The sequence below is a fragment of the Trachurus japonicus genome, chromosome 18 (genome assembly GCF_045865225.1).
Source record: "Trachurus japonicus isolate A0001 chromosome 18, Traja_1.0".
NCBI lineage: Eukaryota > Metazoa > Chordata > Actinopteri > Carangiformes > Carangidae > Trachurus > Trachurus japonicus.
In genome coordinates, this window is record NC_140924.1 from 3,232,729 (window position 1) to 3,257,246 (window position 24,518).

Here is a 24,518-nt window from a genome sequence, read left to right on the forward strand (position 1 = left end):
ATGCTTACTGATCGCTATCTATACTTGTATCTCATCCACCTTATTCCTTGGGGCGTTGCTGTAGAAACTCCATGGTCCCTCTTGCCTGGGGCCCCCAGGGTGTCTAAGCACGCCCCTGGAAGAAATGCATGTGAATGTACTGCAATGAATCGATAGCAGCGCATTAAATGGATGTTCTAGGTCTTTTTGATTAAATTAACATTCGGCTAAATAATGGATTTATTTTTAACTACAACTTTGTGGTGGGTGGGGCGCCTTCCCAAATACACTGTAGGGGAAATACAAAAAAATTATCACCAAAACTACCAGAACAATCCACATCTACCTTCCAAAGTATGGCTGTTTCGGTTCGCACTGGAAGTCGCGCCCATAATTCATGCAAGGCCTCGTGGGGGCTAAGAATAAGGTGGATTGCTTCAGTGTTTAGCTGCTTCGTGCTCTGGTTTAAAAATGTTTCACTGCTGTCAGAACAAACAAACAAAATAAATAAAATGTCACATGTGATTTCACTTGAAGTCTTTTCTGTGTTTTTACATTCATTTATTTCTGTTTTTTAGTCTTCAAGCTTTAATTGATATGAGTCAGTGTGATTCACAGAAATGACATCAGAAAGAGTTCAGATGAAGTCAATGTGATTTTAATGAAGAATCATCAAGACTTGATCAGATTTCAAGGATCAGCCTGAATCACTGATCATCAGTGACTGATCATCAGAGATCCAGTCAGACTCTCTGTGATAGTCAAACAAACAACATCCTGTTTTTAATCCTTTGAAATGTATAATTACATGATAAAACAGTGAATTCCCCCAAATATCTGACAACACTTTCACTTTCACTTCCTCGGAGCTGAGAGCCGTTTCTGGTAAACAAACAGCTCCACCCATGAAGGATCATGTTTCAGCCTGACACTCACCTGATGTGACCTGTGAGGTGTTACTGCAGCAGCAGCCAGCAGGGGGCAGCACCTGACACACTGAACATCAACACCTGCTCTCAGATCAGTTTATGGAAGAACTGAACATCTGGCTGAGGATCAATCAATCAATCAATCAATCAATCAATCAATCAATCAATCAATCAATCAATCAATCAATCAATCAATCAATGACAAATGGAATGAGGATGTGAGTGTTTAAACCTCAGGGTGGGTCAGACCAGAGCAAGAAGAGACAAACACATAGTTTCTATTTACACACAACAAACTGCATTAATCTGTTCATCCATTAAAAAAGGAAGCAGAAAAACTCCCAAAAACATACTTAAAAAACAAACAAAACAAAAAAACAAGGACATTGGCAATGAATTTTGTAAATCTTGGCCCAAGTCCGGACCCTGCGGTGCTGAATGTTGTGTTTATCAGACCAGACTTCATCACTACCTGCAGAAAGTTGCCCTCCAGCTTTGGAAAGTGTGTTTAGGCATGTTGTTTATTTCCAGATGAGCAGCTTGGAGGTGGTCATGTGTCAGCTTGGTGTAGGTTGAACTGGTTCTACTGGTTCTACTGTAGCTCAGTCTGTTTTGTAAATACACTGTGGAACAATGGGACTTAAGTTGTATCCAATAGAAGCCATCCCCTCTCTAATCATTGTATCTGTCAGGTGACAGACAGTAGAGGCTGGAGGAAATGGAGCAGAGGCTAGAAATTCACAGGTAAGGTTTAATAATGATGTATATGTTAGTCATGATGATGCACAGTTGCACTTCAGCCAGAGTAACTGAGAACTCCTCTAAGTTACTTTAACTCATAACGTTACATAATGCATTAAATTCTTATTCTCTGTAGATATTCAGATATGCATTATATGTCAACATGCCAATTACAGATTTTTTTATTTATGTTTTGATCAGCTCTTCATAACATGCAATTAAAATCAACTTTCAGGAGTGCTGCCTTGGAGCCCTTGTGTGTCCTCACTAATGTCAAAATCAAACCTATTGATCATTGAACAGTGACTGATAAAAAAACAACAAAAAAAACTATATGACATGTGATTTTACTAAATGTAGACACAAACATGAAGTCAGTGAATCTATGTCCACAAACAGCTTCACAGAATCATCAAGACTTGATCAGACATCAAAGATCAACCTGAACTCATTGATTATCAGTGATTGTCAGAGATCCAGTCAGACTCTCTGTGACAGTCAAACAAACAAGTTCCTGTTTTTAATCCTTTGAAATGTATTGTAACAATAAAACAATTTGAAGTAAATTCCCCTGAATGTCTGACAACACTTTCACTTTCACTCCCAAAGAGCTGGTAGACAAACAGCTCCACCCACGAAGGATCATGTTTCAGCCTGACACTCACCTGATGTGACCTGTGAGGTGTTACCTGCAGCAGCAGCCAGCAGGGGGCAGCACCTGACACACTGAACATCAACACCTAGACTGGGACTCTGTAGAGCTGCTCTCAGATCAGTTTATGGAAGAACTGAACCCCTGGCTGAGGATCAATCAGTCAATCAATACAGAAATATATGAAAACATGAAGTTTTGTGAAAATTAAAGAAAAATAAGTATTTTCTGTGTTTTTACATTCATTTATTGTTCTAGTAATGTGCTATGTCCTGATTTTTGCATAATAACAATTAGCAGAGTAATATTTGTGTATATTAACCTTATTCATAATTAAACATTTTATGGGCGAGCATCCAAACCTTTTGTTTTTCAATCAATGTTATTGATGAAGTGACTGCAGTATATAATGACAAAAGGACTAGTGACAATGTCGTTTTGGAATAAAACACGTGTTTTTCCTAGGAATTCTTCTTCTTCTTTCTTCTTCTTCCAAGGAAGTCATACTTCCCATGGGCGAAAACTCACCAAACTTCACAGAAACATCTGACCCCATGCCAGATTCACTCAACTCCAAGGACATGTGCCCCCCCCTCCTAGGGTTAGGGTTAAATTTAAAAACTTTAAAAATTCCTACCAAACCAACGGTAGATGCTAAAGTTTTGAAACTTCACCACAATGTAGCCTCAATACTGCTGAAACTTTTGTCCACTTAAACTCATTACAAATTATGAAGTCCATCACTCTGTTTTTTTCAATAACTGTAAAACTTTTAAAATGTATCTCCTCCCACAATTTTTGCCCAATTGTCACCAAACTTGCTACAGAGCATCTCCAGACCGTCCTCCACAAAACTTGTTTCTCGGATTTTTGATTAAGCAAAAATTGAGCCTACAGTGCATGAAAACGTTTGACTGTAAACAGTACTGTAAACGTATACCATCAAATTCTTGATAAATACATTTTCTATCTTTCTAAAATTGAGAATATTCTGGAGTCATGGTTGATGAAGACTCCCTGAGTCTATTTGCAAAAACATATCAGAATTTTACCTCAGAAACGTTGCCTGCACAACAGTGAATGGCTTAGTCAATTTGTGAAGCCACTGTGCAGCTGCCACTTGCCAATTAGCTCAGTGCGATAGACCAGTGGTTCTCAACCTTTTTGAGTCGCGATAGACAGTAACTGGTTTTGAGTAATAAAATGCATGTTTGAGAGTCGCTCGTCGTACTTTTTGATACAGCAGCACAGGAGAAAATAATTTGGGAAATATCATTTTTCTGTTTTGGGAATTTGCTTCACAAGTGTAACATTGTCTTACTGTAGATATTATTATTATCTCCTCACCCAGCTTATCAATTAAGCTTCTGGTAACTGGTTTTGAGTAATAAAATGCACGTTTGAGAGTCGCTCGTGGTCCTTCTAACGTCCGGTTGGACGCTACATTAATTAATTAATTAATTTCGCATATTTATATTTTTCCAAAATGATTTGGCGACCCCCAGAAATCATCTCGCGACCCCAACTGGGGTCGGGACCCCAAGGTTGAGAATGGCTGCGATAGACAACAGTCTTTGATTCCAGATGTTGCTGGTTCAATCCTCAACTGGTGCAAAATGAACATTACAAGGTCAATTGACCTGTCTTACTGTTTGTTGTTCAGAATTTGCCAAAATTAGCCCGGACCGACCTATCGCTGCGCAGCAGCTATAATTCTATTATTCTTCTTTTAGGGATGTGATGTGAGAGTTTTTTTTTTTTATCTGGGCAGTCAGGTGAATAGGAGACTGACTTCAAGATGCAGTAACAACCACCAGCAGGAGGCAGCAATTTTTCAGAACCCTGAACACTTTCACTTTCAATTCCTGAGAACTGAGAGCCACTTCTGATAAACACACAAAGCTCCACCCATGTGTGTTTATCATACATGAAGGATCATGTTACAGCCTGGAGCCACTCACCTGATGTGACCTGAGAGGTGTTACCTGCAGCAGACAGCACCACAATTAACTCTGAACATCAACACTTGGACTGTGACATTGTAAGCAAGGCAATTTTATTTGCATAGCTCATTTTTACAAACAATATTTACTGAGTAAAAACTCCCAGGAAAAACCAGGAGAAACCTGAGAGGGGAGAGACAGAGGAGAGATCCCTCACCCAGGAAGGACAGACGAGACATAAATATTGTTACAGACCAGAAAACAGTTTATAACATGAAATTTGGAATATTATTATTATTATTAATATTATCACACGGAATGCAAAAACATGGTAATGGTAACAAGAGAGAGGAGGCAGGGAGAGCAGGCCAGCTTAATTAAGAGAGAAGAGTAGAGCTGCACTCAGATCAGTTTATGGAAGAACTTAAAATCTCTTAAAATCATGTGAGCAACAGGCCAGTTTAGAGGAACACACATTCCTAGAGCCATCCCATAATGATGGAGCAGTAATTTTACTTAATTCTAATCTTATTTTCACAGTCAGTAATTCTTTGCTGCAGCGACTGTGTTTCTTTCTGTCTGGATTTGATCTTCGGTTTTTCATGTTGCTGCTGAATTATCATCTGCTCTTCATTAGTGAAACCCTCTGCTGCTGCAACTGATGTCAGACCTGTCCAGGGCTGCGATTGGTCAGATGCTGCCAGCTGCAAAACAACTGTCATGTGACCGCTTAGCCTGATAGTGATTGTTCAGTTAAGTGAAGCTGGGAAACTGGAAGATAATCTGAGTCTGTTGAACCTGCTTCTATAGAGCCCTGATCAGACCAGCAGATAAAGTAACAAACTGCCAGTTTATATTTACACACCACAACCAATCAGCTGAAGGGGGCGTGGCCTGAGGAGGAGGAGCCTCAGAGTCATGTCCTCTGACCTCGACGTTGACTCAGTGACTCTGGGAGTCTTTTTCCAACATCTCCTTTATCAGGTGGAGTCTCTGGTTCATTCAGGGACCGGGAGAACTGACTCTCTTCACTCACAGCTGGTAGGAGTTTTCTAACCCCTAACCTTTTATAGACGATAAAAGCAGCCGCAGCAACAACAACCAACAGAGCAGAAGCAGTCAGACCAACTCCCAGTCCAACATGTAGACGCTTGTCTCCTCTCTCCTTGTCTCCTCCTCTCTCCTCTGTGTCTCCTGCAGAGAGAAGCAGAGTGAGGTATCAGCTGTCAGGTAGGTGATGAGTGAAGAACACAACAGAGTCTGGACTCTGGGACTCACCTGACTGGACCTCCAGGTGGACGATGCTGATTGGTTCAGTGTTAGCAGATCTTCTCCTGCGGTTTCTTTCTCCCAGGAAGACTCGACACTCGTATGTTCCTGTGTCCTTCCTGGTCACCTTCTTCAGGATCATGGACACGTCTCCGTCCTTCATCTCTCCGTCCTCCAGCTCCACCCGGTTCTGATAAGATGGATGCTGGTTGTCTGGATCAGGTCTCCCGTCCAGGTATTTCAACACATATTCTTGCTCCCGTCCAGCTCTGGTCCACTCTGCAACTACGATGTTAGTGTTGCTGGGAGCTCGACATGGTAGAGAGACAGACTGTCCACGTTTAACTTTGATGTTCACTGGGAATGAAACAGAGAAACAGCTGAGCATCAGCAGCATTGATGTCATGTGACCACATCTCAGATGAGAACAGGTTCATATGAACTAACTCACCTTGAACCTTCAGGTTGATGCTGCTGATGAACTCAAGGTCACCTCCTGTGTGTTTGACGTGACATTCATATCTCCCGGTATCATTGACGTTGACGTTCTTCAGAACCACAGAAACGTCTCCGTCCTTCATCTCTGGATCTTTCAGCTCCACTCGACCACGATAAGACGGATGCAGGAATTCTTCATATGGGCGGTTGTCTCTGTAGAAGAAGACGTAATGATCTGACACCAAGTCAGGATTGGTCCACTTTATCAGTGTGACGTCAGCGTCTCTGGGACTGTGACACTGCAGAATGGCGTCTTCTCCATGTTTCACTGTCACTGTTAATTACAAAAGACAAAGACAAACAGGAAGTTTAAGTCAGTGATCAGGGTCATTATGAAAAAGTCTTATTCACCATCTCATTCTGAAGGTTCATATTGCGGATCAATAAACACTCCAGTCCCCAAAATGTGAAAATTGACTAATAAACCAATAATTTTCAGACTCCAGAGGTTGAAAATACAGCTGGTATACCAGTGTGCTTATGAACTGCTGTATGTAGAATATGCAGGGGTTTTTTTTTGTTGTTGTTCTGTAAAAATTTTTAAAATGAGTGAACGGAAAATGTTAATTTAAGAAGGGTAGGAAAAATAAGCTGATGCTTCAGGCTACACATTTTCGGTCAAAGTGAATTGTATTGCTGTTGTGTTTTTGTTCTGATTTGTTTTGTTTTGTTTTGTATTTATACTTTTATATTTGTCTATTGTATTTGTTTTTTTAAGACCTAAATAAACACACTAAACCAAAAAAAAATCCATGTGGTTTTAACAGCTGTTCCCTCAGTTGTCTGACAATGATGTCATTACTTTTAGAATTACCATTTTGGTTTGACCAAAATATCTTATTTGTGACACTTATTGAATGAAAATGGACATTTGTACAACTACACTGAGTTTTAAAAAAAATATGCATTTCCTATTACACCTAAAGAATTTGCCATAATATTTTACCCTATACCTGCAGAACTGTTGATGTTGATGTTATTGCGAGGATATAGTAGACCACAGCTAAATGTACACTTTGAGGCAAATTTAATGTTTGATAGATGTTGTGTGAATGCAGATGTTTGTTTATGTGTAGTAATAAAAAATAAAAAATAATTTAAAAAAAATCCTGTGAGTACAGGTACCTGTAGAGGGGGCGGGGTCTGGTGAGCAGTGGTTCATTTGCATTGTAAGGGACAGACTCTGAAACCAGCCGTTCTGAACAGAGAGAGCTGTGATGTTTGATCCCTGGGGGATTTTGACCAAGTTCTTAGGAACTATTTTCATCTGTGGAAAAGGGGCAGGATATGTCTCACATCGGTGTTTCGATTCCTGGCTCTTCAGTCCACATGCCCTACATAGGCTACTGAACCCACACTGAATTTTGTTCTTAATTTGCTCGCCTGGTTAAATAAAGGTTAAATAAAAATAAAAAACTGTGTCAGTGTGAATGTAGAATAGTAGCTTCAAGCGCTGTATGAATGTGACTATCTGGTCCTAGAGACTATAAAATTGCTGTTTAAGTGCATTTACCATTTAATTAGTGAGAAATAGCTCAAATCTGAATACTTGTATAAACACAAAATAAAGATTCATTGTGGAGCCTGGAGTGCTTTTAGATCAACTTTAACTAAGTGTTAAATTCAGTTGTTCCTCCTGTTACAGTTTGACCTGAGTGTTGGAATGGAAACAAACCGGTCTGGTCACTGTATGGCTGCACACATCAATGAGGAAGAACAATTCTAACTGCGCCATCACAGGAGGCAGCGTCGTGTCCCACTGCACCTGAACACACCGTGATACCAGGGCCCTACAGTGAGTCCTGGTCTTGGTCTGGTACCAGACCAGGTCCTGTTCTTGGTCTCCTGTCCTAACGCTCTGAAACTCTGTTGATCTGATATGGAGCCAAACAACAGGAAGAGAATCGGCCATGTTGAGACAGAGAGAGACTGACGACAGATCCTCACTCTACTAAAACTACAGAGACAGAGAGTTCAGCTCTTACCGTCAGAGGACAGACATGGAGGGAGAAACAGCAGGAGACACAGGGAGACCATCAACACTGAGGAGGAGGAGGAACACATCTTCTTCTTGATCTTCTTCTACTACTTTAATGTGTCTCAGTGTCCAGGATTGATGTTATCAAACAGCAGTAAAAGTCACTGAACACTCTGTCAGTGAAACAGACTGGTCCTCTTCCCTGAGCTGCTCTGACCGTCTACTTCTTCCCCTCTGACTATGACTGAGCTCCACGCCCTGAAGGAGGAGCTGAACGATTCACCTGCTGAAGTCATGAAGGCATAACATCAACACAAGTTGCCATTCCGGTTCTCAGCAGGAGACTGAACCGCCACACTGAGGTATTTACATGAAAACTGAACATTCAGCTGCAGAGGCTGTAACAATTTCCCTTTCAATAAGGATGAGGGGAACTGGCACAACGCCGTCCTGCTGCAGGGGGACCTAGGCTCGCGCTACTGGTGTGTACAGGGAACAATAAACAAAGTCGCTACTTAGTCTGTAGACCACTGTAGCCTATTTCACGGAACTCAAAACGCGCCCATCACGGGCGGCATACAATAAACACTTAACATGCAAACCAACAGAACCCGAAAGCCCTCCCCCCTCCCACTGTCCATTCAGCCTCAGTCCCAGATGAGTGCGTGGCGTGCGATCACACAGTCAATGCCGTGTGTATGTGTGTCAGTGCATTTCATAATAAACAACACAGTAGATGTGCATATTAAAAAAAAAAAAAAAAAAACTGGACCGGTGTTATGCCGAGAAGTGCATGCACGCCGGGATCTGCATGCCGCTGAATGAATGTTTCAATCTACATTTTATAATAAACAAATTATAAGTGTAATCTGATATGACCAAGACACCTAAAAACAAAAACACGGCCGTTTTCATCAATTTACAAGCAAGTGGGCAACACACATACATTGGAGTGAATGGGTTTTCTGGGCGCTTTTGCAATACCCATATCCTGCCACTCGGGGTGCATCGTTACTCTCTTACTGTATTCCAAGCTCTGGAATAAGAGAGTAATGACACGCATTGGTTCAATGGAAGTGCCTCCTGGTGGAGGAATATGGGTTTTGCAAAAGCGCCCAAGAACTGACATCTCTGCATTGTTGGTGAATGAGCAGTGTGGTATTTTCAATAATTTAAGGACATTTATAGATCACCCACGTTAATAGCATCATTGAGGATCCTTTACAGATAAACATTAACACATAGGTCAGTAAAAAAACAACAACAACAAAAAACAGTTGTCTACATGAATGTTTCAATCTACATTTTATAATAAACAAATTATAAGTGTAATTTGATATGACCAAGACACCTAAAAACAAAAACACGGCCGTTTTCATCAATTTACCAGCAAGTGGGCAACACACATACATTGGAGTGAATGGGTTTTCTGGGCACTTTTGCAATACCCACATCCTGCCACTAGGGGCACAAAACCCTTACCATGGGAGTCAATGGTGGTGTCGTTACTCTCTTATTCCAGTGCTCTAACTAGCGCCAACTTTAGAATTGATTGTGATTTATAAATGGTTGACAGACGGCGCCTTCGGCGCCTGCGGCTCGCGTGAAAAATAGAACTGAACCAATCTGAAGCGCTGCAGGCGAGCGCACTGCGCTCCACAGCGCAAGATGTGCGACCAGCAGACAATTGGACTCGAGTCATAGGGACTCGGACTCGAGTCAACTGGAGTCGCAAATTTAACGACTTGCGACTTGACTCGACTTGGAAGGCAAAGACTTGAGACTCGACTCGGAGACAATGACTGCAGACTCCACTCGACTTGAGACAAGATGACTCAGACGACTTGTAGGCCTGTTTTTTTCATTGTAGCCTATTTTTTTTCCCACGTGGATATCATTCAAGTATAGAGCAGTCCGTTTGTGTGCACGGCACGCGCTCTAGCAGGTTCAGACGGGCTGTTTTGTTGTTTTTTCCCGAAGCGGGAGAACGCACTTTTGCACTTGATTGCATGGGTTTACCGATCTATTGTTTCCCCTACAGTGTATTTTAAATGTTTACTTTAAAAGAAAGGAGCTATAATATACGTATAATGTGTTGCTATCGTTTCATTACATTCATTATGATGCATTTCTCCTCTCTCCTCTGTGACGGGCGGCGCTCCCCCTCTCCTCTCTCACACACATTCAGCCCCGTCCACTGCGCTTCCTGAGCTGCTTCCCCAGCTGACGTTACGAGTGGACTCTTGATGGTCCGAGTTGCCGCGGTGCGCAGTCCGAGCGGACCTGTTGGTGCATCAGGGGGTGTCAAACGTGTGGCCCGCGGGCCAAAAGCGGCCCGCCAGAAGGTCCAATCTGGCCCATAGGATGAATTTGCCAAGTGGGAAAATTACACTAAAACAGAAGAGGCTTAATGATGTTGCAAATGCACATATTTTTTCAAGAAATGTCAGGTTGTTCATAATATTCTGTAAAAGCATAGTTCATTAACTGTAAACATCTTAATAATGTAGCTACTTGTAGCCTACTTCTTTGCACTAAAACAAAGGGAAGAATTTAGAGTTCTCGTTATTCATAGGCTGTTATGCTGTTATTTTACTGGTCCGGCCCACTTGAGATTTAAAAAAAAAGCCATGCACACTAGTCTGCACGCTCTTTTTTGACATTGACATTAGGAAGATAAAGTTTTTCTCTTCAAGATATAAACCTGGGTGCTTTGTGGGTTGGCTGGGGGACAATGGTGTGGGACTTGACTTGACATAACCTGTGATTCGACTTGACTTGACATAACCTTGTGACTTGACTTGACTTGACTTGCCCACAAAAGAAAAGACTTGGGACTTGCTTGAGACTTGAACAAAATGACTTGAGACTCGCTTGGGTCTCGGATTGGAGGGACTTGGACAATTGTCTGGCGACCAGGCAGACCGGTTAAAATGTGCGCCTATCTGAGACTGCCTCCGCTCCAGGGCGCTGCGCTTCCAGGCTGTAACTCACTGAGCTAATTGTCTGGAAGTGAGTCTTGGTGTGTGGATTTCCTTGGAAGAATAAAGAAAAAGAAGAAGATTAAGGAAAACATTATAGCTGCTGCGCAGCAATGGTCGGGGCCGGGCACATTTTTTTATAGACAAAATTAGGCAATTTTAAAGTGAAAGTTGCAAAGCCGTAGCTCATATGGTTGATATGTCAAAGTTTTTAAATTTAGATACATGCTGTAACGCCACCATCAGGACTATGGTAGATAGATAGATAGATAGATAGATAGATAGATAGATAGATAGATAGATAGATAGATAGATAGATAGATAGATAGATAGATAGATAGATAGATAGATAGATAGATAGATAGATAGATAGATAGATAGATAGATAGATAGATAGATAGATAGATAGATAGATAGATAGATCGATCGATCGATCGATCGATCTGGCCTTGATGGAGCGGAGCCGTCAGCCACTCAAACAGTTCGTGGTTGGGGTGGTGGGGGTCTTTCATGATCCGCTGTGCTCTGGACCTGCATCGCCCAGTGTAGATGTCCTGAAGGCTGGGCAGAGCAGATCCTATGATCCTTTCAGCACAGCGGATCACCCTCTGCAGATCCTTCCTCTCTTGGGCACTACAGCTGCCGTAGCAGGCAGTGATGCTCCCAGACAGCACAGACCCAATGGTGGCAGAGAAGAAGGATTTCTGCAGGGCCGTGCAGATCTTAAATTTCCTCAGTCGTCTGAGGAAATGCATACTGCGCCGCGTTTTCTTCACAACAGTGGAGGTGTGTACAGTGGTTGTCAAGTCCTCCGAGATGTACACCCCCAGGTACTTGAAGCTGTTGACCCTCTCCACCGGCATTCCATCAATCAACAATGGTGCATAGCTCAGCCCCCCCCTCACCCTCCTGAAGTATACTACCATTTCCTTGGTCTTATTAGCATTTAGCTTCAGGTTGTTGTTCTCACACCAGACGATCGACCGCTGTACCTCGTCCAGGTAGGCTGTCTCGTTGTTTCCTGAGATACAGCCCACCACCACTGCGTCGTCAGCTAATTTTACGGTGGTATTTGTGGTGTGCACAGCGGTGAAGTCGTGGGTGTATATGGAGTAGAGCAGGGGGCTCAAGACACATCCTTGGGGGGCACCGATGCTGAGGGTCCATGCACTGGAGGTGCACCGTCCGGCTCTGACCACCTGGGGTCTCTCAGTCAGGAAGCTCAGGACCCAGGAGCACAGCTGGGGGCTAAGCCCCAGGTCCCCGAGCTTGGTGATCAGCCTGAGGGGAACTATAGTATTAAATGCTGAACTAAAGTCCATGAACAGCATATGCACATAGCTCCCCTTACCAGAGTCCAGATGGGTAAGGGCGGTGTGGAGGACGTGAGTTATTGTGTTACTAGTTGACAACATCTGGCATTTTGATATGTCATCATCATCACCCTTGCTGGGGCTTGAACCCACATCCTCTGGCACCAAGAACCAGAAAATCTGATGTTTGAAAATGCTACTCATACATTGACAGCAGTTGTTCCCATGAGAGCAGATTGAAAATGTATTTAGCAAGAATTGGATGGTATATGTTTACAATCAAACGTTTTCATGCACTGTAGGCTCAAATTTTGATTAATCAAAAATCTGTGTGGATCGTTTGTGGAGGACAGTGTGAAGATGCTCTCTAGCAAGTTTGGTGTTAATTGAGCAAGTGATGGACTTAATAATTTGTAATGAGTTTAAGTGGACAAAAGTTTCAGCAGTATTTGGGCGACATTTTGGTTAAAGTTGCAAACGTTGGTTTGGTAGAAATTTTAGTTTTTAAATTGAAACGCTTATTGTGACGTTTCCAAAACAAATCTACACGGCCGGCCAGACAAACGTCTTCATGACAGTGGGAAATGCAGTCTTCATTCCGCTGCTTTCGTCCACAGGGGCCACCAAAATCAACACTAAATGAAAGGGCAGCTGATGCTGCCCGGCCCCTAAATACAGTCAATGGTTGGCACTAGGCAAGTTTTTTGTTTTTTCCTTCCTTTCCTTTTTTCCTTTAAAGGCATGCTGTGACACAATCATTGAAGACATCTGGTATTTTAAAGGGATATTCCGGCTTAAGTTTAACCCATGGTCCAACGCACCATAACACCGAGTTAGACCCCCCCTCGAGAGATGAAGTCTGCTAACCGCTAGCTTCTCTAGTTGTAGCAACTTTAGCAAAGACCGCACCGTAACAAACATAGTAAACATATGGAACATATGGATCCACTATCAACCAATCAAAAAGCCACTCATAGCCACAAATAATGCTCAGAACAGCACCAAACGTCATCAACAGTACAAACAGGGTCCCAGCCCATAATACGAGTCATCAAACATCTGTTAGCTTAGCCTGGTTTCTATTGAAAAGAGATGAAAACAACTCACCCACTCTGCTCCAGTTATATGCTATGCAGCAACTTTCCGTGTCCAGCACAGAGTCCAGGCACTGACAACACAAGTCCGAGGCCGACTGGCAGCACAAACATCTGGTTTCAGCGGCCACCGACAGGCAGTGACCACCACACTGACCACTTGATTCTCTCAGGTCCAGCACATAGACTCCACCAGTTCTCTCCCTCTTTCATTTTTCTCCTTCATTCCCAGCACATAGACGCCACCGCAACTGTCCCTCTTTCACTTTTCTCCTCTCCAGTTTGTCTTCAGTAAACTCGGTCTCAAACTGATAAGGGTGCCCATCGAAATGAAACCAGTCGTTGTTGTTCTCAAACTCCCTTCTGCTTCACTGTTACAGTCTCTTCTGGCCACGAATGTCATCCTGATCTTGCGTGTGACGTCGCGTCTAATCTCACGCTTGTTTATTCTCTCCCGCAAATATTTAAAGTTAGAAATGCCCAATTCCATTCAATTCCCTGTGAACACTCGATAATAACTTTTATAAACTGATAGGCAAGATACATAGGAACTTTGGCTGAACTATACGGAGTAATACACACACATTCATCCTTGAGCTGCGGGACTCTACTTCACCCGGTAATTGCCTCCACGCCAGCTGACTACCTGGCATCTGGTATTTACCCTTACTAGAATTTGCTCGAATTTGTTTTCATTTTTTTGTTTTTGTTTTTTAACTAGGTGGAGATGAATAATATACATTGTCTACTGTACTCCAAAAAGACTGAAATAAAACTATAAAACTAATAGTTGCCTAAAAATTTTACACAGTAGGCTCTTTGTTAAATCTGTCCCTTTGGCTGAGTGGTTAGCGCAGGTGACTCTTACCTGGGAATCTGGGGTTCAAAGCCCGCCCGGGCCCTCTTCACCTTGCCACATTCTGGCGTTGTTGGCAGGATCCATGTAGCACTAGTGGTAGGTACTAGTGGTAGTTCCTAATGTGTGGCAGCCTGCGCGGAGCATGAGGACATGCTTGTGAAAAGAGGGGGAGAGATGTGACAGTTGACAGGTCCTGTCACTATGCCTCCAGTTGATCATGCGCCCTGGCTACTTGGTCAAGGGGATGTGCCTTTGGCTAGGTGGTTAGCGTGCATGACTCTTACCCGGGAGTCTAGGGTTCAACGCCCGCCTGGGCCCTCTTCACCTTGCCACACCAGGGTTCTATTTTCTATATTTTTATTTTCTTAGTTTTGCGAATTACACTGTGGCCATGAGTTATACTGTAAGACTAGAGAAAGTTGGTAGGAAATGACCAGGAGTTACACTGGAAGTCCTTGCAAAGTAGGATGTAAGTGAACGGGAGGTATGCTCTAAGACGCAGCCTAGTTATACTATAAGAAACGGGAAATACGTGTGGGAAGTGAGCAGGAGTTATACTGTACGTCTGTGGAAGTTGGTGTAAAGTAGGTACGGGTTTCACCCCACCTTTCCGAAACCCTGCCGCTCCAAAAATAGACATCCATTCTTCTTTTTTTCTGAAGACCCCGCTATCCCGAAAACCCCCTAACCTGAAAGCACAGAGCAAAGAAATGTCTTTTTTTCTTCCCTGGTCTGCTGTTACCCAGGAGCGACGGCTGCAACAGGCTCATGTCCTGGGTGAATTGAGCTCAAGCTGGAGCAGAGGAGAGAAAAAAAAGGTTAAAAAATTTTTTATTTTGCTCTGTGGGAGATCTCCCACAACAGAGTGGGGGATAAAGCAAGTGGGACAGATCTGCCCAGTCCCTGAGCAGCCCTCCATTCTTTATAAATTGAGGACTCTAAACCATGTCAACTCATTGAGTGCCGCGCTCCTTTCCAAAGTTTTAGTCAAGTGTACCGGCAATTTAGACCATTTTTGACGATTTTTGTAGAGCCACAGTGTATTCTATATTATTGCCACCAACACATACTGTGGCTCGTTTGAAAGGTGGAACTTTCTGCTTCAAATGGCCACAAGCCGTTTGTTTCTACGTGCCTCCGTTCCTGAGAAAACTCAAGCTAAACATGACTGGGTTTCACTTTTTTTCTAGAAAAGGAGATAGAGCATCTTTTATAAAAGGTGCTCTGTTTGTGCCTGTCGCTCTTCTGACACTCGCATTTCTGGATCAAAGGGTTCGTGTAAGATAAATATATACAACAAATGTTGTTCTATTCACAAAACCGCCATCGGGGGCGGGGGGGTGCGCCACTAAACAACAATAACACAGACGCACCGTGCCATGTCACAGCCTCTCGCCGCGGAATGTGATGGTCTCTGGGCCACAGCGGCTCGGGAACACCGGTCCCACCGGTGGTCGCGGTCCTTCTGTGGTACGGGTCGGTGCCGGTCTGCTTTGACCCAGAGACCATCACATTTTACCGCGGGAGGACCTTGGGGAGGACACGGTGTTGCTCCAGATGAAGACCGGGTGGGACTGTCGGCTGAGAGCTTCCTGTTCGGCTCCGAGCTGCTGGAGCCTCGCGGGTGAGAGCAGAGCAGCTGCGCTGCATCCACATGCAGAACTCTGTTTGCAAAAGCCCAGTTATGATAAAAACTTCCAGATCATGAGCTGTCAGTTTGATCGTCATCTATTTCAGTTCTGTCGTACAGTCCCCAAATTTACACATAAAGGTGTGTTAAAGTGTCTATTTTCATAATTTAAAAAAAAGCAAAAAACGTAAAATTACGTTTTGGGCACTCAGCACATGGGAACGAACAACGAGAAATTACGTGGTTGGCACTCAACGAGTTAAATATCCAGAGCCTGACTGCAGCTGACAGGACACATTCAGGGAACTACTGTAAAGTTCAGCATCACTAGCTGCGTTTCCATTACAGATTTTTGCAAAATAAAAGCGATATTTCTGAAACTTCGAAAAAGTGTAATTGCTATTTGCGGGTGTTTCCATTGAAAGGTATTTTGCGAATGAGCCGTAATGCGTCTTGCGTTTCTATGGTGACGGCACAGCGATAACAAAGACAAAAACAGCGTTTGATTGCTGAAAGACAAAGCCCGTGTGGCGCTGGCAGCGGCCACAAATAAGGACGCACTCACACGAGGGCCAGTTGTTCTATACCGTGCTGAAGCTCTAATGCCCCCACCCCTATCCCCGCTGGCCCGCACTCACACCACCTCCAACCCAAGCTGCTCAAGCACGGTCGCCTCCGTTGATATATAGAGGGATTATTTGTTTACCAACACGGTGGATGTGCGCTTTAACCTGACTGCAGAAAGAACGGAGCCTTTTAAACAGCGGTGATGAGGCGCTGACAACAGTATAGGTGGTTGTGTCCACACACCCGTATTGGTTTATGTGACTTAAGGTGACATGTAGGCGCAGGAGGGAGTGGGAGCGTGGATGCGAGCCAGTCTCCTTCAACCATGCACGGAAAAGGAGAATGATAGAAAAGGTTTTTCTAATTTAATGAGAAACAATGCCCAGGTCAGCAATGCATGACAATAAACATGTGGTTCATTTGTCCCCTCAAGTTACATAAACCAACACAGCGTGGACACACACAACTCCGGTGGCGCCGGTGACGTGTAGAAAAGCGAAAAAAGTGTTTCCATTACACTTTTGCGATACACGTTTGTATCGATACGTCTCAAAAACCACCTCATGAGAGCGTAAAAACTTTTTTGCGATATTTGAGAGTTTTTTCGAAATGTAGGTGTTTCCATTACCAGTTTTTAATTTCGATATTTAGGTTTTGCGCATTTCAAGGGGTAATGGAAACGCACCTACTGTCTCTGAGTCTACATGTGAGGTGTTCAGGGACATCTGTAAATAGCAGCGTCCCCAACACCATCAAAAGCTAGAGAGAGGAAGGAAGCGTAGACAGACTACTGTGACCACGCAGAGTGAGGAGCTCATTTAACCGGAGGAACAATGGACGACACATCTCTGCTGAGGCTGCTCTGTAAGTACACACTGAGACACTTATCAATATTAGTTATTGATCAGAAAACTGACTAATCTACACAGGGACAGATAGAAACTATAAATGATCTTTTTAAAGCAGAAGAGACAGATAAAAGCCTCTTCCTGGTGTCTTCACTGTAACGTTTAACAACAGAAGAAAAGTTAGTGATCTTTACCTGAGGAGAATGAAGTGATGAGGACTCGTGCTGTCGGTTAGAGAGCAGACTGTGGAGCAGAGCTGATGAACCTCACCTCGTGTCTCTGCACGGCTTCAGACCCTCACTCACATCTGATCTGGAGTCAGAGGAACAGGAACTGGTGTTTATTCATGTTTGTATTAAAGTGTTGTGGAGGTCGACCTGTTAAAGCTGATGTCATGTCTCTGCAGGTCTGATGTCTCTGCTCTGCTGCAAAACACACACAGGTCAGTGAACGCCTCTTTTCTCAGTCTGAATGTGATCAACAACAGGATGAGTTCAGGCTGTAGCAGTGACTGTCAGGAGTCAGAGACTGTGGGCATAGTGCAATTTAAGTCGATCCTGCACTTTATTGGGGCATTGTGCAATCAGAATAAATTTAATCTTGCACTCGTCACTTTAGCATATAGCACTTTAATTAGTACTGTAGGACTTTATAACTGTTCTGGAATCTCTTGGTCCACTTAATACTTATTTGGCCAATTAATATACGTATGTTGTTCATGTCATATGTTTGTGTATGATGTTGTTTAACATCAACCTGCCAATGGGACTGGGGATGGAAATTAGCCATTTGGCTACAATCCCACATATTTACATGATAGTGTTCATCAATATGTACTGTTACCATTTTAAAAGTAAAATAAAATCTGAAATCTGAACCAGAAACAGGCTCCAGAAAAACACAAGAGATAAAGAACTCTTCATAGACTCATGTTGACTTGTTGATCTGATCTGGGATCAATAATCACTGCAGTTCCTCATTCATACATGTTCGACTGGAGTATGTTAGATTATAATTGAGTTTTTTCACGTTACTTTTCTGATCCACTGAAGACACATGTGATGAAGTGGTAAAAACCCCCACTGGGTTAACCTTCACCTGCTAATGACAGAACTTAAAAAAAAAAAAAAAAAAGATTGTGATGAACACTTGGATGATTAGATCAAGAGTTTTATTTCAAAAGTTTGCGCAAATATTTACTGATGAACAAATAAAATTTATTTGAATTGAATTTGAATTTGAACTGAATTCTCTCTCAGCTCGTCTGACTGTGAGTCCCAGCAGCTCTCAGCTGTTTAAAGGAGACTCAGTGTCTCTGAGCTGTGAGGAGGACGACAGCTCTGCTGGATGGAAGGTGATGAGGAACACAACCGGGCGACAGAGGACTCAGTGTGGAGTCGACTGGGGAAGATCAACTGGTTCCTCCTGTGAGATCAGTGACATCGAACCTCTGGAAAGTGGAGTTTACTGGTGTGAGTGTGGAGAGGGAGCAACAAGCAGCAGCAGCATCAACATCACTGTGACTGGTAAGATCAGACTGTGGAGTCAGTGTTGATGAAGCTGTGTGGAAATGGATCAACTGCTGTACTTTGTCTCTGTGTTGAGGTGGACCAGTGATCCTGCAGAGTCCTGTCCTCCCTGTGATGGAGGGACATGATGTCACTCTGAGCTGTCAATCAAAGGAGACCCCTCCCTCCAACCCCCCAGCTGCTTTCTATAAAGATGGCTCCCTCATCAGGACTGAGCCTACACGTCACATGACCATCCACCATGTTACCAAGTCTGATGAAGGCCTCTACAGCTGTAACATCACAGGCCATGGAGGGTCTCCACCCAGCTGGATCACTGTCACAGGTCAGGAAGTCACAGGTCAGGTGTTTAGAGAGTTGAGAAAAAAGCAAAAACAACTCCATGTTTTAGCTTTCAACCATTTAACTGTCTTTTATTTCAGAGAGAACCCCCACCACACCTGGACCTACAACCTCCTCTAACCCTAACCCTCCTGGTTCCTCCTCCTTCTCTCTTCTCTCTGTGCTGCTGTCGGTTATATCAGTCTGTGTTCTGCTTCTACTGTTTCTACTGGTGAGACGATGTGTCCAGAGGAAACCTACAGGTGGGACACAGATTTAGTTTTTTTAGTTTCTTTATTTACAATTATATGAAAAATCTCTCTAAAATGTTATTTGTAATAACAATGTTAAATGTTTGTTAAATGTAATATAACATTTTACTGTTAATATTGATTGTTGTTGTTGTTGTTGTTGTTATCTTCTGTTAACGTTGACGGAATTATTTCCACATTTAGTCTATATTTACAAAAAAACCTCTCAACTTCTTACAAACTTTTGACATTTCATCTATAATTTGACTACCTGTTAATTATTAGTTTCATATTGTAAATGATGTTGTTGTTCATTTTGGTTTTTTCCAGCTGATGATGAAGAAGTTGGAGGAAATGACATCACAGATGACATCACATACAGTGACATCAAAATATTTCGTAATCAACAGCAGCCAATCAGACGGAGCAAAGGTAATGATTTTATTTGTTTATTTATTTGTTGTTGTCAGGGTGATGGTTGGAAGTTGTTTGTAGTTGTTGTTCAGTGACTGGACACTGAGACAGTGACGGTCCTCACAAGTGTAGGTAAACAAACTACAATGTGTGTGTTTATGAGGACGTTGTTGGACAGTGAGCGATGTGGGGACCACGGTGCATTCAGGGACATTTTTACACAATAAGATCATTTGTATAAAATCAACCAAACTAAGGCCGCGTTCAGACTGCCAGCCAAAATCCAATTTTTAGCCCATCCAGATTGGAACTGGATGGCTCTTTTTAAGTCTGAACAGTCCCAAATCACATGAAATCTGATTTTTGCAAAACGGATGGAAACCACCTACAGGAGGTAGTTTCAGATCGCATTTGGACAGATGCGTCTCAGTCTGAACAGCTCCAAACACTCAGATCGGTTCTGACTGTCCGTGACGTCACTCTCCGCGGCGCTGTCACTGTGTTACAGGTCCCGTATGGTCCCGTGAGCTCCAGTTAAATATCCATTTCCTTCTTGTTACTTTTCTTTTATGCAAACTACCGTGTTGCTGGCGACAGGAGTGACGGCGACGTCGCGCTCCCAGCTCTGGGGTGCTGGAGTTTCCCCTCTCTGTGGCTACACACACACACACACACCCATGCACACCAGTCTCTGGTACACGTACACATACACGTACACACACACACACCAGGCGGGCTGAGGTTGAAACTAGCGGGGTAGTGCGGCTGCAGCGCCGGGCAGATCACTGTGCTGCAGCTGATCTGCCCGGTGCTGTAGCCGCTGCGTCCGGGAGGCATCGCCTGTCACATACGGCGTAGCCTCCGCTCCGACGTCATTGCTACAGCAACCTGTCAGATGGGTCAATTATGTGGCCCAGTCTGAACAGAGCCAAATGCGATTTGGACACTTGCTAAAAACAGTGTGGACAGTCAGCCCTAAAAATATATGAGAAGGAATCAGATTTGAATCAGATTTGCCTGCAGTCTGAACGCAGCCTAAATATAGAATACAATGTCTCATATAAAAAAAGGACCTCATCACTGCCTCAGCTCAGATGTGAAGGACAGATCAGCCTGTCTCTGTGGGGGTGGGGGTAGAGATGAGCCTGGTGCTGTCTGTGGTTAACTGAGTGTTGGTCGGAGACAGAGCTGCTGCTGGTCTCTGATCTGTCTCTGTGCCCTGTGGTGAAACTGCTCTGTGGTCCAGCTTCCTGTTTTTATGAACATACCTGAGCTGAGTGTGAATCTGCACTCACTCCACTCTGAGTCTGTTATTAGAGACAAAGACAATCTAGGTCAAAACGTACAGCACACACATAGTAACAGCGTTACTAAAGGCGCTACAATGCTGTTATGACAATACAAAAGCTCTGTTACGCCGTTATTTTACTCAAGAAGTCCAATCAAAAAATAATAAAACATTCATTTAAGTGTAGGATTTTATATACACATTTTTCAGTTCATCAGTTGGTCATTAAAAGCCTTTTATCTGGAACTAACTGACTCACTCAGCATTCCTCCACACAGGCAGGCTCCGCGACATGCTGTATCACTCCGCCTATCAGCTGTTTGGATGCCATTTCTGTCTTTCAACGTAGCTTCAATTAAGCTCAATGCTCCAGAAAAAATTAATAATGCCTTAAAAAGCCAGGTGAACACATTTTGAAAAATTCATATTAGGGGTGCACATTTGTTTTTCCTGACCAAAAACCGATGCTCATTAACCGATTATTAACCTAATAAGATTAAGATGCTCTATTAAACTTAGTATGTGACTCGGCTTGTGTCGATTGGCAACCAGATCCTCTATTGGGGATTGATCGATTGAGATCGAAGATGTTTTTTTCCCTATAAAACACACACATGCTGCTCCAGCTGTGCAGACACATCCACTGAGCTCTGCTGATCATCGCTCAGATGGAGGTTAGATCTTCACATCTTGAACTCTTTTATACATACAAAGTGCAGCCAAAAAACACAGCGCTCCTCTCAATGTGAAAGCGCAGCCTTGTTTTTTTGTTATACCGTAGAGTTTAATTTCTATAGATTATGAATAAGCAGGTCAAGTGGAATGGATCTGAAAGGTGTCAGAGAGCAGTGTGGCGAAAACATGGTGTGGAGTTTCATTAATCAGGACATTCCTCAGTGGAATGGATTTAACTGACAGCGCTCTGAAAGTACCACCGAGTAAACAGACAGATTAGCTCAATTAAAGATGGTTAAAGTGAGTGGGTCCAATATGATTGTAATTAATTGCCTTTATCACGTAGAAACCCAGTTACTAACTCAGTTACTTTTTGGGGGATTCCTGCCAGCAGACATGAGCCCTCACATCAGCACAGTCACACAATATGCTGATGACATCGTTTTGAGTGCATTAGACTTGAGAAATTGTCATAAGGACTCTCAAATCCTGTGGTACTGTACAAAGACAACCTAGAGCTCTCCTCTCGGACTGTGATTAAGGTGAAGGGAGCTGAACATTTGCAGGAGATTCTGGATTGGACCAAAGACAATGTTTCCTGCAGTGTCCTCATGTGATGTGTTGTGTCTCGTCCAGAGAGCGATCCAGCTGCCGTCTACTCTGCAGTGAGGACTCAGGACGTCACCTATGGACCAATAGTCATCAAAGACAAGAGATCAAAGACGAGAGGTACAGCTGCTCTTCTTCTTCTTCACCATCATGGTCCAACACCAGAACCAGTTCAACTCCTCCCAGTTTGGTCTGACACCATTAAGTCCAGTTTATTCTGACAAACTGTCCGTTCAGTGATTCTGCTTTGGTATCACCCACTGAAGGTGATGAGTGTTGTCTACTGATCTATCATGATTGATTGATTTATACAAAGTGTATCAGGATATTGAAGAGTGGACAGAGCAGAGATGTTCAGCTGTTTCTCTAACAACTTTTATCATTTTTTAACTCTGCATGTAAAACCACAACAGCAGCTTCCTCCTGTAGACAACACTGAGTTGTCGTCTGAAGCTTCTCACCACAACTGTTTTCTGCTCTGTCCAATGACGCTCATGCACACTGTGTGACAGTGTGTTTGAGGTTGTTGTTCACATCAAATGTGGGCGGGGGGGGGTTAAGTGAAATCTTCCTCGGCTTGGTGGCCGCTAAGAAATTAATTTTCATGTGTCCATTAAGCATGTACTTTAATTGACTGGTGCTTTGTACACAATACTCCACGTAGTCAAAATATGCATATGCATGGGTCAGAGTTTGCTTCGGGGTGCACATTCTCCTGTCAAGTTAGGTTTTGTATAGATCACAACCTTCATGTTAAAAGTGCCATACGCAACTTTCAGGCCCCATTTTAAATGAGACCCCTGGTGTCTGTTCTGTTTTCCAGAGACGGAACCAGCTGCAGTTTACTCAACAGTGAGGACGGACAACGTCACTTATGGACAAGTAGTCATCAGAGCAAACAGGACCAGAGGTAAAACTCTCTTTGTAGTCTTTGTAGCCACTAGCCAACCTCCATCAAAAAGCCACTCACAGCCACAAATAATGCTCAGAACAGCACCAAACTTCATCAACAGTACAAACAGGGTCCCATCCCATAATGCGAGGCATAAAACACCTACTAGCTTTGCCTGGTTTCTATTGGAAAGAGACTAAAATACAACTCACCCACTCTCCTCCAGCTGTTTCCTACTGATGCAGAAGCCCTGATGAGTCGATCACCGAGTGCATCAGTGTTCCTCTCTGTTTCTAACAATAACTAGTGAGTGTTAAACAGGGAAATGAACAGAGTTGAGTTGATCAAACTATCACAGTCAGAAAAGCTGCTGCATTTTAGGAACTAAACGCCACTGGACTCCTGACTTTTCTACTGCACTCGGTAATCGACTTGGCAGGGCTTCTGCATGTATGAAGCAGTTGGAGGAGAGAAGACAGAGACAGGACAGGTAGAGGACAGGTAGAACTTATATTGATTGAACTGTATGTCTGTGTTCAGAGTGTCCACTGGAGCCAGATGTCCTCTACTCTTCAGTGAGGACGGCCTTCACACCTTCACAACTGTCTCACTATTGATGCCCTGCTGCTGCCGCCCCTCCCCCACAGCTCATCCTGTTGTTGTCATGGTTTATATATTCTTAGTGAAACATATGAAGTTAACGATGTAGATAAGTTGGTCAAAGTCCTTCAGGACAGTGTCCAACGTGTCTCTTGTGTTGTCAACCCTTCATTTCTACATGTGATGATGTTCACCATTTGTCCAGTGATGAACTTATTGTCTTTCCTGCAGTGTTAATTTTGTCAGCTATTTTTCAATTTAGTTTCAGTCTTAGTCTTGTGTCAAATGCCCTTATAAGTTTTAGTCATATTTAGTCAGCTTGTATTCTTTTTTGTTTAGTCACATTTAGTCGACGAAAAGTCTTGGCATTTTAGTCTAGTTTTAGTCAAAGAAAATCCAAAGAATTTTAGTCTAGTTTTAGTCAATAGTCTTTTTTTAGTCTTTGAAAGCAGATTGACAGTAATGTTAATCACAACTAATCTACTCAAACCAATATTGACAGGCAGCTGTCAGATGAGCCAACTTTCCAGCTTGTGTGTGCGTTTATGTAGGCTATTTGTCAGTATCTAAACAGAGATGCACACACACACACACAGCGCAGAAGCGACCGACCAGCGCGGAGACGCGTCTATACGCCAGGGACACACCGGCCGCAGAA

The 24,518-nt window shown here is 43.2% G+C and overlaps 2 protein-coding genes across 2 annotated transcripts in view; one reads left to right on the forward strand and one right to left on the reverse strand.

The window, feature by feature from the left end:
* Positions 1-24,518, reverse strand: part of LOC146968329 (uncharacterized) — a 139,425-nt gene that overhangs the window by 30,322 nt on the left and 84,585 nt on the right. The gene's annotated exons all lie outside the window — the stretch shown is intronic.
* On the forward strand, positions 17,267-24,017 carry LOC146968332 (uncharacterized). The gene is made up of 9 exons (XM_085759099.1): positions 17,267-17,297; positions 17,688-17,723; positions 18,541-18,807; positions 18,887-19,135; positions 19,233-19,394; positions 19,713-19,814; positions 22,396-22,488; positions 23,192-23,278; positions 23,801-24,017. The coding sequence occupies exons 1-9, from the start codon at positions 17,267-17,269 to the stop codon at positions 23,875-23,877; spliced, it is 1,104 nt and encodes a 367-aa protein (XP_085615225.1). The 3' UTR covers positions 23,878-24,017.

Bases quoted from the DNA above. Each gene is read 5' to 3' on its own strand.
- LOC146968332 (XM_085759099.1), top strand. From the start codon at position 17,267: ATGGACGACACATCTCTGCTGAGGCTGCTCT. The intron at 18,808-18,886 runs GTAAGATCAGAC...CTCTGTGTTGAG, and splicing joins CATCAACATCACTGTGACTG to GTGGACCAGTGATCCTGCAG. The intron at 23,279-23,800 runs GTAAAACTCTCT...GTCTGTGTTCAG, and splicing joins CAGAGCAAACAGGACCAGAG to AGTGTCCACTGGAGCCAGAT.